This window comes from Odontesthes bonariensis, chromosome 22, assembly GCF_027942865.1.
Source record: "Odontesthes bonariensis isolate fOdoBon6 chromosome 22, fOdoBon6.hap1, whole genome shotgun sequence".
NCBI lineage: Eukaryota > Metazoa > Chordata > Actinopteri > Atheriniformes > Atherinopsidae > Odontesthes > Odontesthes bonariensis.
The window spans coordinates 15,599,761-15,616,721 of NC_134527.1; the positions used below are offsets into that span (position 1 = coordinate 15,599,761).

At 38.2% G+C, this 16,961-nt stretch overlaps 1 protein-coding gene across 8 annotated transcripts in view; it reads left to right on the forward strand.

Moving 5' to 3' along the window:
* The window catches only part of znf618 (zinc finger protein 618), a 36,778-nt gene that overhangs the window by 13,613 nt on the left and 6,204 nt on the right, over positions 1-16,961 (forward strand). For 3 of the 8 annotated variants that reach the window (XM_075456582.1, XM_075456583.1, XM_075456584.1), the window contains 10 exons: positions 410-734; positions 3,407-3,484; positions 5,477-5,521; positions 9,448-9,537; positions 10,750-10,830; positions 11,863-11,952; positions 12,290-12,379; positions 12,594-12,683; positions 15,098-15,175; positions 16,654-16,698. In XM_075456582.1, coding sequence (XP_075312697.1) covers positions 437-734; positions 3,407-3,484; positions 5,477-5,521; positions 9,448-9,537; positions 10,750-10,830; positions 11,863-11,952; positions 12,290-12,379; positions 12,594-12,683; positions 15,098-15,175; positions 16,654-16,698 — 985 coding nt within the window. In that variant the 5' untranslated portion in view covers positions 410-436. The other 5 variants (XM_075456586.1, XM_075456587.1, XM_075456585.1 and 2 more) reach the window with 5 other exon arrangements.

Genomic DNA, 16,961 nt, shown 5'->3' on the forward strand with positions numbered 1-16,961 from the left:
ATTGAAACCACCCTTCTTCATTGTGTACAACATGATGTATTTTATTTTATTTACTTGTTAATTTATTCGGAGGCAAAAAACAGTTTTCTCATCTCACAATGTCAGACTTATCAGTCTGCTCCACGTAAACAGTAGTCTTTAATGATATATTTGTCTAAAGCAGGCTACTGTTCAGGATGGTTTGCTCTTTGATTTTTAACTCAAAAGCCAACATTCTGAGAGCTTTTTTTTGCTTTGATGTTCAGAGATGCACAGCGATGGTTTTAAAACAACAGATTGATGGTCAACCTTTCAGTGCTGGCACTTCATTGTAGCTAACATGACGCTACAAGTCATGTCATATTTACTATACGTAAAGTCACAGTCAGTCAATGACGCCTTTGCTGCTCTGTTTTTGGTCTTCATACAGAAGCACAGGCTGAGAGGAGGTGGAGTCATGAGTGCACAAGAGGCACCCAATCCTGGAAAGGAGCCGGCAGAAGGGAGTGGGAGTGCAGCTGCAGACGCCTCAACAGTCAAGAGTACTAGTCCATCGCCTGTCACTGTAAAGAAAGAGCCGGGTACCTCAGAGACGAGCAACGGGAAAGTCGGTGATCCCAACCCAGCAGAGATCTGTGTTGTCATTGGAGGAAATGACGGAGGATCGAGTGGAGGTGGAACCCGTAGAGCTCAGACCGAGGGTATGTTTGCCCTTGGTACTCCTCCTCCAACGAAGAGCACAGACTCATGCATAGGTGTGTGAATGTGTACTGACTTACACCTGCATTTGCAGACTTCATTCAAAAGTGCCGCATATATAAGTGTATAAAAAGTCAACTCTTGTGCCAATTTCAGAAACAGTACTTCTGTATACTAACGATCAATGAGTAGTTTTTGTTTAATCGTCATAAGAAGAAATGGGCCCTATGAAAACTATTGACATGTCAACAAACAAATTTAGATGTAAATTTCCAATCTGGCGGGCAGAAATTTGGGATGGCAGAGGAAATCCTAGAAATGAATATCTCAAAACCGTATTGAATAGCACAACGCTGCATGGCTAGCAATTGTGACATTAGTATTTTGTGCCATCTGGTCCATCAGAGATATCATTAGTTTTGTTAATCTTTGCTTCCACTTATTTGCAAACTTGGACATGACTATCACTGAAACACTGACAACGTATGCAGCGCGTGCAGCTATGTGTTGTTTTTACGTTCATGGTCGGTTTAGTGTAAACCTTTTATAGTATTTGGACCAGAAAGATATTGAGTCAGAGCAGCAGCTTTCTTCTCCCAAGACTGGGTTGTTTCGTTCTGGCTGTTGTAATTATTAACTGGAATTTCATGTGTGGTCACAAACATCAGTTTGGTCAAAACTTCACTACTTTAGATATACTATGAGCACTATGGAGTATTTTGGCAGCTTTCATGGAACATAAAACCACCCCTGTCAAAAGTGATGGAATCGCCACACTTGGTGGATGTACATTCAGTTTTTATTTTATTTTTAATTTGTAGTTTTTTTTTTTTTCATATAAAGTAAAGGGGAAAACCAAAGAATCACTTAATCATGATATATGGAATCGGGAACGAAAAAGAATCACTTCAGTACTTTATTGCATCGACTTTACCGACGGCTCAAATTCTTCGAGGCATGGACTTCGCTAATGAAAATCAATATCCTTCATCAATCAGATTCCAACCTTCTTGTTTGGCAGCTGACAAGTCAGCTGTGAAGGACTTAACTTTTCAATTGGATTGAGACCCGGATTGTTGGGCGGCCATGTAATCATTATCGTCCTGAAAAATGACCTCTGTATAGTCACATGTCACATCTGATTGATGGCATGAAGAGTGTCGTTAATTTCGTTGTACACCTGCGCATTTACTTAAGAGATAACGACTGCCATCTCTTGTGGTCCTTTACCCACACCATCAATGTTTGTCATCTTCGTATGTTTCATTGGGTCTGCACCAAACAGGAGTTCCAGCATCATCTCCTAGTCCAGTTCAGATTGGTGATTCATCACTGAATATCACTCTCATCCGATCATCCACAGTCCTCGACGGCTTCTCTTTAGCCCACTGTGACCTCGTTTTCTTCTATTTAACTGAAAGTGATGGTTTTACGTTTGGCTTTTCTGGGTGAAAATCCTCTTTCCCTCAGTTGGTTTCTTACAGTTGGATCACATGCTTTTAACTCTTGCTTCTGCCCCATTTTTGTTTTTTAATTTCTTTTGTCGTGCATTTTTCTGTTTTCTGGTCACATTGCTTCGACTTTTCTATGCTGACGCTGTGACGTCTTCCCATTTCGTTTGTACTTGCTCCAAATTTTAGACACAACTGGCCGGTAACAACCAGCATCTTTTGCCACGCTCCGAGCTGAATTACCTTCTTTAAGGAGTTTCATAGTCCTTTCTATTGTTTCCACTGACAGCTCTCTTGTTGGGGCTATGTTTCCTGTCAATCAGCTCCAGAATTGCCCCATTTTTCAGCAATATGAAAACACCAAACACATGAAGTGTGAGGAACCTCACGCAGGCCGTTTTAAGTCTGGTACCCTGACAAGGCTGATGATTTGTTTGTAATGTGCAGGCAGAGATGAACATTACTTAGTGCAATGTACACAGAATAGTCTCATGACTAAAGTTGTTTAAATTAAAAATAACAATTTTTGTTCAGCTCTGCTCTCTTTTAACTGCAAACTCATTTGCATTATTAGACTTGTGCAGGTATTTATTTTAGAAATGGAAATTGCATGTGTTTCCATGTTTTTGTTTTTTTTCTTCACAGTTGAGGGATTCCATTATTTTCTTCTACTCTAATAATAATAATAATAATAATAATAATAATAATAATAATAATAATAATAAAACAAAAAAACCTATTTCTTTATTTTTAAGGTATTTTTTAAAAAGTCTGAATGTTCAGCTACTAAAAAAAAAGTTCTGTGTCATATTTGTATTTAAATTATTATTTTTTTTTTTTTACAAAATAAAAAAGCAGAATGAACATCCTCCAAAGTGTGGTGATTCCATATTTCTTTTTAAAATTTAGGCTTTTGGGAAGAACAAAAGCTCGGCAATGGAAGCTGGCTCTATGTGACCTACCTTCATTAAATTAACCAGGCTTTCTAATTCCAACCTGCCGGCAAAGGGAAACATCTGAGTCCTGGGAATTTTAAGTTGAAGGGCCGATAAGAGCATTTAATGAAATTGCATGAAATGCGATCTTTGTAGCTTTATGCCAACATTAATCTATTTTCATGAAGAAAATTCAAGAAGATAAAGACAGTGAGACCTTTGCAAAGGTATTGAGATTGATGGGGATGTTGTGATTGTAAAAGCGCTATAAATGTCCTAAAGAATTAATCTGTGTTGATGTAGTGACTTGTTTTAATCACACCTGTTTGAATTTTCATGCAGGTTCATACGTGTGTGGGGTATGTGGAAAGAAATACAAATATTATAACTGCTTTCAGACACACGTGAGGGCACACAGAGGTAAGACGCTATTTATTTATACCTTTTTTTTCAGTTCTCATTTTACCATTTTCAGAACAGTTTGGATGCAGTTTTAAATGTAAATAAAGAGCGCAACGGTATTCAAATCGTCGTTACCTTGCATTTAATGCAAAGACCGCAAAGTAGCTTCACTTTGAGTTTGATGACCGGGCCGAGTTTACAGCTTTATTGCATCACCTGTCGTTTTAACAACACCGTGTAAGGGTTTGTGAATTTAAAAAAACAATTTTTTAGATAACACATATTTTCAGCCTCTTTGGAGTTTTCCTTTTCTTTTTTTTTTTTTTTAACGTGCCAAGTGATGTCAGTTGGTGAAAGACCTGCTCTGCAGATAGGCCTTTTTAGTTCCTTTAGGAGCCAAAATGTTGTGTTCTGCAGAAATAAGAAAGACTTTCTATGAAAAGTCATGATCTGTATGGAAGCAGATGTTGCCCGGACAGATGCACAAGTTACCAAAGCCATGAGCACAAACTATTACTCATACCATTACATTTTAAACTGTGCACTGACAATAAACTGGAATGGAAATTTTTATTCATCAGACCACAGGATAGAATGTCATTTAGCCTCAGTCCATCTTTAAAGCTGCAGTCTGCAACTCTTTTTCAAGCATAATGCCTGGAACTGTCCGGGGATTCTGAAAGTAGTACATTAAATACCCCAATACAAAAAAAAAATGAGTTCTCTAGGTCCCCTATATGTCCCGCTAGGTCCCTCCAAAGCCAGCAGGTTTGTTTACAAAATTGCAGACCGGACCGGTAAAAGGTAACCAATCAGGTTTACGAGCTGGGCTCTGCTGCCTGTCAATCACCGATTGTGCACGCGCGATACAAGGTAGGCTCGTCCCCACGCTTATTTATCTGGACTACTGAACTTCATTACGGGCTAGTCTACTTACTGTGTCTTCCATGATCGCAAATGACAGGTGAGTTGATGAATGAGGAGTCGTGTAAGCGCATCTGGCGTGCACGTAGACGTGCACGAGTTCTCATGTGTTTTGAAGGGGCGGGACAGGAAGTTGAATAACTTTTTATTTTTCGGTTAAAAACTAAGCATTTCTTGCATTTTGCGACTACGGAGGTCACCGTTTTCAACTTCAAGCGTTCTGATAGATCATGTAAACTCTTAAAATGCCAAAAAGTAGGACTTTACGTATGACAACAACAAATCTTGCAGACTGCAGCTTTAATGAGCACATGCCCAGAGAGGGCAGTGGTATTTCTGGATTTTATTTTTTAAAATTTAAATATATATATATTTTTTTTCTTCATAAAAGTGGTATGGAGATGCAATAGGAGGTTAATGTTGCAGCCAAGGAAGTCGCAGAGCAGAGTGGCTGTTTTTGCTTAAGGGAGAGCGAAACTCTCAGATGGTTAGTTTGTTGTCTCGTCTCTGATTCCACGGTGGCAACGTGCTGTTTGAAAGCACACACTGGTTAAGAGCCACGCTCCCTTCGTTTGGTCAGTGTGAACAAGCAATGGTGAATAACAGCTGCATAGTGGAGTGCCATTTCTACAGCATTATATACAATGTAACATTACAATGCAATCTCATTATTAAAAAAGAAGTTCAGCCTCTTTGAGATTTGTTTATTACACAGGTCACATGACCGACCTGTTGTGTGTTAACTGATTAATTGGATGTAAAATCCGTTGTGAAAGTTTCAGCATTTACATAGTAAACATTGTTTTTCGTTGTATTTGGAGTTCATTTTAGCGGTTAAACCTTAATAACATTTTAAACATCATCTAAACATCTTTTTTTTTCTCCTTCCACCTGAAAGTATTGTCTTAATTTTTTTTTCTTTCATATGAGTCATGCTTGTCCTTTTTGCCAAGAATTGTATACGAGTAAAAAAACACTGTACTCATTTCTATGTGAAAGGTCTAAATCTATGAGAACACAGTGCCGTTTATCTGTTGAAGAACGTCAAGCCTTTCTTTTTCTTTTTCTCCCCCCCCCCCACTATAGAATCAGAGAGCATGGTTGGAGACGGTCTTCCTCAGGCACCCAACAGTAAGAACATTTAGTTACTTTTCCAGGAAACAAACCCAGCTGCCTGCCACCACAAGCTTTTTATTCCGGCTTGGCTTACTTATCTTCCGATTGGATCCCCTTTGATATCTGAGAAATTAAAGTAATAATTTACAAAAGCAGTACAAGAATATGTCACTGAAAAAAAATAGTTTTGGTGTAATGTGTAGGAGGCGGAATGTCAGCTGTCAGGACCAGTATTTATCAGGTCTCATACGTCACAGCAAAAGTTTGATTTGGACTAAAAATACTTGACCACCTCAGACTAGTACTGGAGTTATTTATAAATCTTCCTACACACTCACTGCAATCATTACGTCAATGTGAACTCTGATTAGAGGCTGAAGGATCAACGTGGCAGAGAGAACAGAAAGAACACTCGTTTTATGCTGATGGAACAAAAAAAAAGTTTTTTTGGTTTTTTTTTTAAGGTTTACAGCCCCAAATCCACAAAGGTTGAGATGTTGTGTATGGTGTGCAAGCCTCACAATCTTTGCAATTTCACAATATTCACAGTTGAAAATAGAAATTGAAAAAAAAATACATTTAAAAGACCTAAAACTCGAAACTCGCTTGAAAAGCAGCCGAAGGAACACATTTGATTGATGTGCAACAGGTCAGTAAGATTATTGGGTATAAACGGAGCACCTTCGAGAGGCAGAGTCTCTCAGAAGTAATCATGGGCAGAGTTTCAGCAATCTGCAAATGCAGGTTAAATCTCTGTCGTGCAAAGAAGGAGCCATATGTGAGCATGGTCCAGAAACACAGTCGTCTTCTCTGCGTGGAAGCTCGTTCAAAATGGAATGAGGCAAAGTGGAAAGCCTTTCTTTTTGGTGATCATGTGATACGTCGTCCCCCAGACGAAAGAGAAGGGCATCTATCTATCTACCTATCTATCTATCTGGCTTGTTGTCCATGCTCAGTTTAAGAGCCTCCATATCTGATGGTATGGTAAAGGAAGCTTGCACATCAGGGGAGCTGAAAGGTATATTCGCTTTTAGAGAAACGCATGGCTGAAAACATTTGATTACACGAGAATCCTCTCAGACAAGTAAAGGACACCAATCCTCTCCTTTTATTATGTTTTTGCAGCCATCAAATTCAAGATTATAGCTAATATTTTTCATAAATAGTCAAATTCCTCACTTTCATCACTCCATATGTTTCCTACATTCTACTATGAATAAAATATTGGTTTAAGAGATTCCCAAACTTTTGAGAAGTTGGGTTATGTAAGGAATAAAGCACAATAATACCAAAAGGCCTGTGACAGGATTAATATGTAGGCCAGCAACGCTGCATGGCCAAGGAAGTGTTATTAGATTAAATTCTTGTGAGGACGGAAAATGCTGAGAAGCATTTTTGGTTGATGCTGCATGTTTAGACCTTAAACTTGATAATGTTTGGCATATTAATTTACAAGTGTATTTTTAACTCTAATGTGGTTCTGTGAGCAGCTTAAGTGGCCCCAAAACGGAACTGAGATAAAGTGATTTTATAGCCGAGGGACGGATAAATTAAGTAATTGCCCTTGGATGAAAACTGGAACTACATTTCAGCGATCAAACTAAGTTTAAACCTCAAGTTAGGGCAGCACAGTGACGCAATGATGTTTCTACTTTAACATCGAGTTAAAAGCAGATTCATAGCTCAGAGTTACTCTGGGCTTCTGCGATTTTTCTTTTCTTCTCCGAAGAAACGCAGCATCTAGTGTTGTGGAGGAGGGGGTTTTGGGAGAAACATTTTCAGGGCTTCAACAAGATTTTGATACTTCGTACTATTAATGTGGGCATTGAGGCTAAAACAGTCCAGCTGTTTAAAAAGAAAAAAATGAAAAAGAGCATGTGCTGTGACAGCACAGTGAGACAATGAAAATGCACCTCACTCAGGAAGTCTGGCATAGAGTGGATTGAAATAACGACGACCGAAACAGTATTTAACACCTCTTAAAAAGTTCACCTTGGTAGCCATTTTGTCTTTCTTTGTGCTGATTTTACCAGGTTACGGCTCAAATGTAGAGTAGGGCCTTGTATTTTTTAGTTTTTTTCTTAAAGGGGTGGAACTCTACATTTCTACAGCGGCAGACTTTACTATTTTAGATAGTAAGAAATGGCTAATTTAATACGTGAATGGGTTGTCAAATATTTTTGGGTGACCGCTGATAAATCTGGTTGGCTTTCCTAAGTATTCTGATTATTTTTGGAAACCCCTGATGGTCGCATCTTTTGGGGGCTATCTATGCCTGTGGGGACAATAAAGGAACAGTCTACGGCTGCGTTTGGCTGAAGTTGCTCTTTTTGAAAGTGCGTTGCAGAGAGTTCAACCTGCAGGGATCAGCATCCATTGCCAATTACCCCCGCTGTTGACCTTTCATTGATTTGCTTTGGATGTATCCTCACCTCTGCCTGCAGCAGTGATGTTATTTAAGCTTTAATTACGCTAACAAACGCCAAGAGTCCTGTAATCTGTGGAAAATAGTTCTAACCGTGTTAATTGGTAGAAAAATGATGGAACATGTATATCATCGCAGCCTTGAGGCGTTATAAGTGTAATTACAGTCAGGGACCCAAATAATCAATGTTACGGCTGTATTTCCTTATTTTCAGTTAAGCTCACAGCTCAGCCGTTTGGTGTGAAAAGAAGAAAATTGTTGTTTCAAATCGGCTGTGATAATAATTCCGTGCTCTCTTCTGTCTCATTTCAGGGCAGCCATTTACTCTGGATAAGTGATATTGAAATTACATTTAGTTGGGAGAAAAAAAAGAAGTAAAAACATAAAACCCTTTTTTAAAGCAGAGCAGACACCACAAAGATGTTTTTTCTGATTTGAACCCAGAGCCGAATCTTTTTGATTTTCCTCCCGTTGAATGTTTTGTGCAGTATTTATGTCTGAGGAGGTCAGCCAAGAATGCAGCTGATTGAATTAACAGCTCCCCGTGAGAAGGGCTCGGAGAAAATTGAGAATTTTTGTAGCTCCACTGTTAAATGATAAGGCATTTGCCACATGGGTGCGTGCTGAGGGCCCATTCGCAGGAGCAACATCAGTCAGACATATAATTACGGATGGAAGACAAAAAAAACCTGAGCCACCTGAAGAGATACGGTTAGAAATGTATTTATTTTTTAGTTGTTCTGTGCCATCCTGTTCATGCAACAGATTGCCTTCAGACAGGATCTGGTTTTGGTGTGCCAAGACACACTTGAGATGTTCAGTCTTGTCAACCAGCAGCTGGCTGCGCAGAAAAATCATCTGGAGCATAATCTGCCTCTTATGTGTTTCTTTTTTATGCCGTTAGCCTTTTTACAAATTTGTCTGTGAAAGCTTGGTCAATTTGAATATAAAATGCTAAGCCATGTTTTAAAAAAAAATATATATTATTGTTCCTGCACAGTTTGAGTCCTAATTTCCCTTCTGTGTTACTTATTTGATTCTGCTGAAATCGTGTCATTAGCAGTGTGTTACAAGCTGATGTATTTTCATGTAAAATGCCATTTGCCAGTTATTTCTCGCTTGTACTTCATAAAGAATGTAACATTTATATTTAAGTTTCATAAAAAATGGAGCTTTCTATTGCTTTGGAATTAAATCTGCATACATACATTTTCACCTTATGTAAATTAATCAGATTACTTTCACTTTTTCACTCAATATTCCATCATTCTGTCTAAACTGCCCAACTGTCTACGTGCATGAAATAAAATGTTGTCCTTTCAGAAAAACCTAAAAACAGAATTCAAACCTCTATTTGAATCAGGCTGTTATGAACTCAGATGTCACTCCATTTGTCATCTATTAAATGCTAACAGGTGGTGCCACTTGATACCCATTGTCTTCTACTCTGTATGCAAATCAGATAGAAACTCTCTTGGTCTTTTTTTTTTCTTCTTTTTTTTTTGTGTATCTGCAGGTAGTTTCCGTTACTCCTGTGACATCTGTGGCAAGAAGTATAAATACTACAGTTGCTTCCAGGAGCACCGTGACCTACATGCCGTTGACGGTAACCAGGAGTTTTTGCAGTTTCCACCACGGTTTAGTTTTTCCTTTTAAAGAGATCTCAAATTGAAAGCCAGTTCAACACCAACCTGAACTTCTCCTCCTGATATATTGTCTATTTTGTAATATTTAGCTTAATGTCATATTTTTTGTGTATTATAAGTGTATTCAACTTCCACTGATGTTGCTAAATGACTAAAATAGGTGCTTTACAGCTTGTAATGGATTAGACTGTTTCCTACTAAATAGCATCATCTTGCTCCAAGTGCCGTAACATTTCTCAGGATATTTATCGTAATTGACTAGTTTTGGACAAACTATTACATGCAGTTTGTCTTGAAGTTGGCAGATTATTACAGAGAGGACCGCAGCACACCCAGAAGAATTAGGTCAGACTAATGTGACAGTGATGTCATGGGGCCATCTCGCTGCATACTTCACATTTTAGATGAAGAGTGACGATGACATTGGCCTCTCTCGGCTTCAGCAGAATTTACATTTAATGTTTTATCTGGTTATGTCTGCTATGGTTGCAAATGTAACAAATGCAAGATTTGAAAAGTATTAAGTGATCTTTTGTATATTGGAACTTTATAACTCTCAGGCAATCAATGCAAGTTTCAAGGTAGCAGGTCTCTGCCAAATTTACAGTTGAAATATCTTTGGTTGATTTACTGTTGCGTCCTGACATCTTTGATAAAACACAATTATATTGCTATTACTATAAATTAAGATATGGTTGCTAAAAACTATTGCCTTTTTTTTCTAATTAAAGCTCTCTTTCAGGTAAAAAATAATGAATTCTTTTCACTGTTAAATAGGAATCATTTGCGTTTCTGAATGCGAAGGAATTTTGCTTTTTCGGTACAACTGACCATCCAAAATGTCTCGTCTCTCGTTAAAATGATCAAACTCAGCTTCAGGGGCCAAACCTAAAAGAAGCAAAATTCCCAACCAAAATAATATTTTGAGTAGAGCTTTGGGAATTTGCATGGTCTTAATAGAAGTTTTGAAATTGCACGGAGAGTTGGAATGGATTGACCCATTTCATACCTCGTGCCACAGCGAAACCCAAGAATCTCATCGTGTCAACTGAGTAGGGGAAGAAAATCGGGTAAAAAGAAATGTCTTTTCACGGAAAAAAGACCACAAAATAGAAAAAGCAAAAAGCGCCGTCCAGTCCACCTTCTCATCTTCTCTTTTCCCCCCCTTTCAGATCCGTATGAACAGGTAGTGCTGCCTGTGGATGGCCTTAAAGAGGAGGAGCCAGTTGAACCCTATCAGAAAATTGGACCAAGTAAGACTGTTTGATATATTTTTTTCTTTGTTTGTTTAAATTAGGGGTGCAACTGTACTTGTGATTAACAGTTCAGTATGTACCTCAGTTTTGGAGTCACGAGTTGGTTTGTAATCATGAAAAACGTTTAAAAGGGCCACAAGTCTGACTGGAACAGGGGAGGGACTCTAAGGCACAAAATAAACAAAAATAGTTTCCTTCGAGATTAATTCATTGCGTTCGTGGTTTAACTTTTTAATTAACCAGAATCGGAATCCGCTTTTTAATTAGATGGTATTGTCCAATTAATTTGTCTATTTGTATTTCAGAATAGCACAAAATGAAACTTCCTTTTACTCTTTTTGTCAACGATCGAGGACACGATGTGCACGTCAGCGCACGGCGTCTGCGTTGCTTTTCAGGCTAACCCTGCTCGCATTCTACAGCTGATGAACAGCTGTAACTATAACTATAACTGTAATTATTTAGGCCTAAGAGCATACCGAACTGACAAACTCCACTTACGAAACAATTGGTCCTCTCAGCAGACATTTGGGGGATGAGGTACTGTTGCACCCCTGGTTTAAAGTTTATTTTAAAAACTGTCTTCAAGTGTTGATTTAAGAACCAAAATGAAGACATGCTATAGCAGAGCAAGGTTATAAAATCTCCAATATAGCAGTTTAAAGTTTTAGGTGTCTGTGTAGTGTTGATTTGTTAAAGAGACAGATTAGATTGCAATGTTTTTGATGCTTTATTGCAATATTTGCAAAGACTTTTAAGTTATATCTCATGTTGCCTTACTTTGCCTTATAGAAGATGATGTCAGAGATCTAGGTTGTTGTATTGTTTCGGGCCATGGGCTTTGAAACGCCCATTACAGGCTGCCATTGAGGCTACCTGTGTGCAGTGGAAAGTTTTCAACCCAGTTTGCAATGAAAGGACCTAAATCATGGTAATAATCCATGCTAGAAAAAAAACAACACTAATTATATGAGTAAACTCTACGCTGGAAAGGTTTCAGAACATAAGTCCAAAAGTCCTCTTTCGCAGGGGAAAAAGCTCTCACCCAGCTCCACAGAGATCGCGGGTTCAACCGACAGCAGCTTGTGTCCCTTCAAACACAGTTGGCAGTGTTCGCAGGTGGGAATCCTGCACTTGTCACTGCACTAATGATTCCTGCTGATTTGGAGGCTAGTGTCACCCCCCCCCCACACAATATGCAGGGAGACTCCTCTGTTTCTATGTTTCTCAACACTGAAGTACTGCTAAACGTAAAGTCAACGCAATCACCAGCTCCCTCTTTATCTCTGTTTGGGCCTTTAGTTTTCTTCTTTTTTTCTCTTTACACAATTAACAAAGCATTCTGTCCCACAGCTAATCGAACAAATTTGATTTGAACTGACATGACACTTGTTTCCTCACTCTCGGGGATTATTATTGCGAGAACCAAGGTTTGTTTTTGTGTTCTTGTTTCTAGAAACCGGGAGCTATGTTTGTGAGTTCTGTGGGAAGCAGTACAAGTATTTCAACCCGTACCAGGAACACGTTGCTCTTCACACACCAATGGGTGAGTGTCACATCTGGGCAATGTGGAGGATTTGAAAACAACCAGATTTGAGAACTTAGCATAATAACAGTGGCTCCCTGCTTTAGTCAGTTTGTTTGTACATAAGCAACCTCTTAACATATGCGTTTCATCAGCGGTCACACTGTCGTCAATCAGTCGTTGTTTGAGTTTTACATTTGTGTGCGTTTGACTTTGAGAATCTCTTTCAATGTAGGCTCATTTGATATGAAGACATCGAGAGTGCAGGAATGCGGTAGTATGGACATGAGTAAATATAGCCACGCCCAAGCTGGTAAAATAAAAAGTAAGTATTTTGTAAGCTGATGCTTAGGTCTGCATGCCTCCTTACCTTTTATTCAGAATACTCAGTCACAATTTAAAATTAGGGGTCCAGAAATGTCACGATAATTAAGTAGAAATGACTAAATCATTCTCAGGTAATTACTCCCACATTGCCATGCATTTTTTCTTGTTTCAGAATGTGTTGGAATCTGCTCCAAAATGATGAATCATGTATATTCTGTTCTTCACGAAGCAAAAGTTGAGCATAAACTGATTTGGAATTTTTTTGCTGGAATGAACTCCAACATTTAGGCAGAATGTAGTTGGAAGTTTCCTGGGAGATTTTAAACATCACTAGCTACTTATTACATGCTTATTAGAAAAATAGCAGGTTCTAATTGATCCGTACTTTGTGGTAATTACTTAGAAATTCTTGGGAGCTGGGGCTGAAATATGATTTCAGACATCTTTTAACTGTCTGCATTATATAAACCTGTATAAAGCAGTGGGTTATTTGTTTTTTTTAAGTTAAAATTTACAGATCCCACACAATCATTAGCCATGGTATTATTACGACTCACAGATACTGTAAAGCAGATGATATTGATTATCTTGAAACAAAAATATTAGGGCTGTGACTCGATTAAAATTTTTAATCGCGTTAACTACAGGCTTTGAAATGAATTAATCGAAATTAATCGCATTTTAACCGCATATACTTTATCCTTTAGAAAATTAACATTTTCAACAATATTTCAACAAACACAGAACATATCCCTATTTGAAATCTGAATGTAGCATGCATGAAAACACAGTATATAGAATCTCGAATGTTAAGCTGCGTTGGGCCCCCGTTAGCTTCCACGGTACGCTAGCTGCTACATGTTTAGCGTTGAGGTGATATTTGAGGCTTGATACGCTGCGGTGATACGCGAATTCCTTGTTGCATAATCTTCACACAACCACGCTCTTGTCGACGCTTCCATCCGTCTGTATTTAGAAATAAAAATTAAAATTAAAAATTATAGTGTGCGATTAAAATGCGTTATTTTTTTTAACGTGCTAATATGTGTGTAGTTAATTAATCGAAATTAATGCGCTAAAGTCCCAGCCCTAAAAAATATGTCAACATCTCTGAAATATTGATCTATAAGAGACATTAGTACTTGTGGCTAAGGTGTTGGATATGAACGAAAAAGGAATGAAGACCAAATCTTTAGGAGCTGAGCAGTGGACTAACTCCAGATGAGCGAGCCTTGCAGGGCGCTCCAAGTCAGTCGATGAGTGCCTTCTCACTGATCTGAGGAGGGTATTGTGGCCTTTCTTTGGCTGGTTGGTGCTATTTTGGTAGCACATAAATGACAAGAAGAGGTGGTAATAAAGTTTTGACGAATCAGTGGGATTTATGATGCATGTTTTTTAGTCGGTGATTTGGTAATTGAATGACTTGAAAACTGCCTGATAAATTGTGCTGTTGTTGGAAAAAAAAAAAAAAAGCTGCTGATGGATGGAATAGAGCTTTAATTGATAGTTGGATAAATAGGAAAACAACGGATTTTTTTGTACTGTACTGTTCATGTCTTTTTTTTTTTTTTTTTAAATGCCTCTGGTCACCTGCATGACAAATGAGGTGTAGCTAGCTGGTTTAACATGGTGTCGGCTTTGCTGGATTTGAGGATGGGGAGCATCACAACAGTGGGCACGATGAAAACACTCAGCCATTTCTCTCTGTGGCTGTTACACCGTTAAACTGAGCCAGTGTGAAAAGAGAACCATCAGAGAGCTTTGGGCAACTATCATTTTTGTTATTATTTACCTCTGGTGAATAGTTATTGTCATGGATACTTGTTTTCTTGCTTTGATTAATTTGAATTGCCTAAAGCACCTACTCGCATTAAAGTATGCCCTCAAACATTAGTGAAAATAGATGTTTATAGCTGTTTCTAAGATTTAGTCATATGAAAGATGCTAGTAAGAGTCATAAACCCAGAAAAATAAGACAACCCACATACAAATACATACATAAAAAAAAAAAAGAAGTCAACTATCAACATTTTTTAGTTGTCAAAAATGATTAATTTTTCTTCAAAATACGGATGCATTTTGTGGCTCATGACCCCCCCCCCATCTTTCTGCTATGAAGCACTCTGCCTATTTAAAGCATGCCGCACTCTCGTTTCTTAGAAGTGGGTCAATAAGATGGGATAAAGAGAAGGTATTAAATCCATATTTGGATGTAATACAAAGATTTTGGTTACTTATTTAAAGCTCTTAGTATGATTGATTTGCATGCTGCAAGCTGAAATTAAGTGCAAATAGCAGGTAATTAATTTTGCTAAACTTTTGTGTGGGTTTGTAGCTTGAATTTAAAATCTCATGCACCTTATTTAGTATGGGCATGTCACACGTCGTCTCTTGTTTTTTTTCCCCTTACAGACAGCCCATTCAGGCGGAAACTGGAGAGTGCCATTCAGTCTAGTTTGGTTGACACAAACAGTTCACAGAACTCAAGCGGTGAGCACGGAGTCATATGCTTTGCAGCCTTGTTTTGAGTGAAATTTATTATTTCTGAAAAGTATTTTTAGTTCACATATGCCTACTTTTCCACAGGTGTATCTGAGCATCAACATAGATGAAAACAGTCAGCAGATATTGTTCCCTTGCTACTTATGCTTTTGGCTGAAAATTGAGATTGGGGGGTTGCAGAGAGGTTTGAGTGACCTACCTTGCATCAGTTGTTACTATATAAAACACAATTCCAAGAGCTCTATTATTATTATTCCCCTCAGTACTCAAACTATGAAAACGGAGACCATGTTGACTATCACATTTGGCTTTCATAGCAGCTAACCGGTAATACAAAAAGAGACTTGTGCAACCTTGTTTCTATGAAATATTACAAACTGAATACAATGATTTGCAAATCATGCGAAGTTTATATTTAGTGGAAAACCGTTCCGACAACATCAAATGTTGAAACTGATTTTATTTTTAAATGTTTGCTCGTGTTAAATTAGATGCCAGCCACATAATAAAAATAGACGGTAGCATATTTGCCGCCGTGTTGCATCATCTCCAAGTGTTTGGGAGCTGAACTAGCTGCTGTGGTTTTGAAAGTAAAACTCTTTTCTATTCTTGCTTGATGTAGGATTTTAGTTGCCCAATGGTTTGTGGCCTCCTCCGTTGGAGTTTTTATTTCATAATGCTCCCAAATGTATTCATAAGGTAACAGAGCCGGAGTGCAGCTTAGCGCTAAGTTAATTTAATTTAGATCATGGTTGTAATTGATGCAGAATATACACAGAGATTGTCTTGCTGAAATCCGCAAGGCTCTCTGTGAAAAGATGAGTTGTTTGGACATCAGAACGCTTAGCTTGAAATTGAGCAAGCTCAGTGAGGTTCCTCTCTATTAAACCTGGAAGTCAGTCAAACCTTTTCAAAAAATAAGACACAAAGAGAGAAAGAACCATGAATAACGACGCTGACTTTAAATAACTAAAAGGGTTACTGTTAACACGCCTTCATCCTGTGGGGTTGCATTGCTGCCTCTGGTACTGAAAACATCAATTGGTTCAAAAGCATTTTGATGAATTCTGAAGACTGCCGGTGTAATTATGGAGTATTGAGCATAAAATTTTGCGGTGTGTTCAGGGGCTTTAGATTAAAACTGGCTATACACACACCCATTCCTATAATATCAAAGCAGTCTCGTTGATGCTGAAACCAGCTCTTGTGGCATTCCAGATGACTGCTTTTTTTATTAGAGAAATTTTATTACAGTGAACCCCTGGCTTGTTTTTGGTGGAATGTTTATTATCATTGTTTTTTTTTATGGTCCTTTTAGACATAAATGCACTACTGAGCTATGTGTTAACAAATGAAAGAGGAAAAAAATGTACAGATGCACTGATTTGATAAAGAAAGGCACAGAGTGATGCAGATTGCCCCCTGTGTCTTTAGTCTAACACTCTTTCCTTTTCCCTTGTCATCAGGAACTCCAAGCCCTCTGGTGGCCGGCTCCTTCTCTACAACCCAGAGTAAGTCCGACCCCTCATTCCTGTCCAAAACAAAATGGACATTTAAAAAAATAGAAACACATATACTCTGCATCTTTCTGTTCTCATCTGCTTTCCAGTGGGCTTTATTTTTTATTTCTGTCTTTTCTTTTTTCCATAATGAGACTTTTTTTTGTCCCCCTAGATTAAGCTTCTTTATCAGAATGGAATGAGCAGAGTGGTTAACATTAGTGTTTACACAGTGTCCAGACATGCTGTGTAATGACTAACAGCTATTAGCTCGC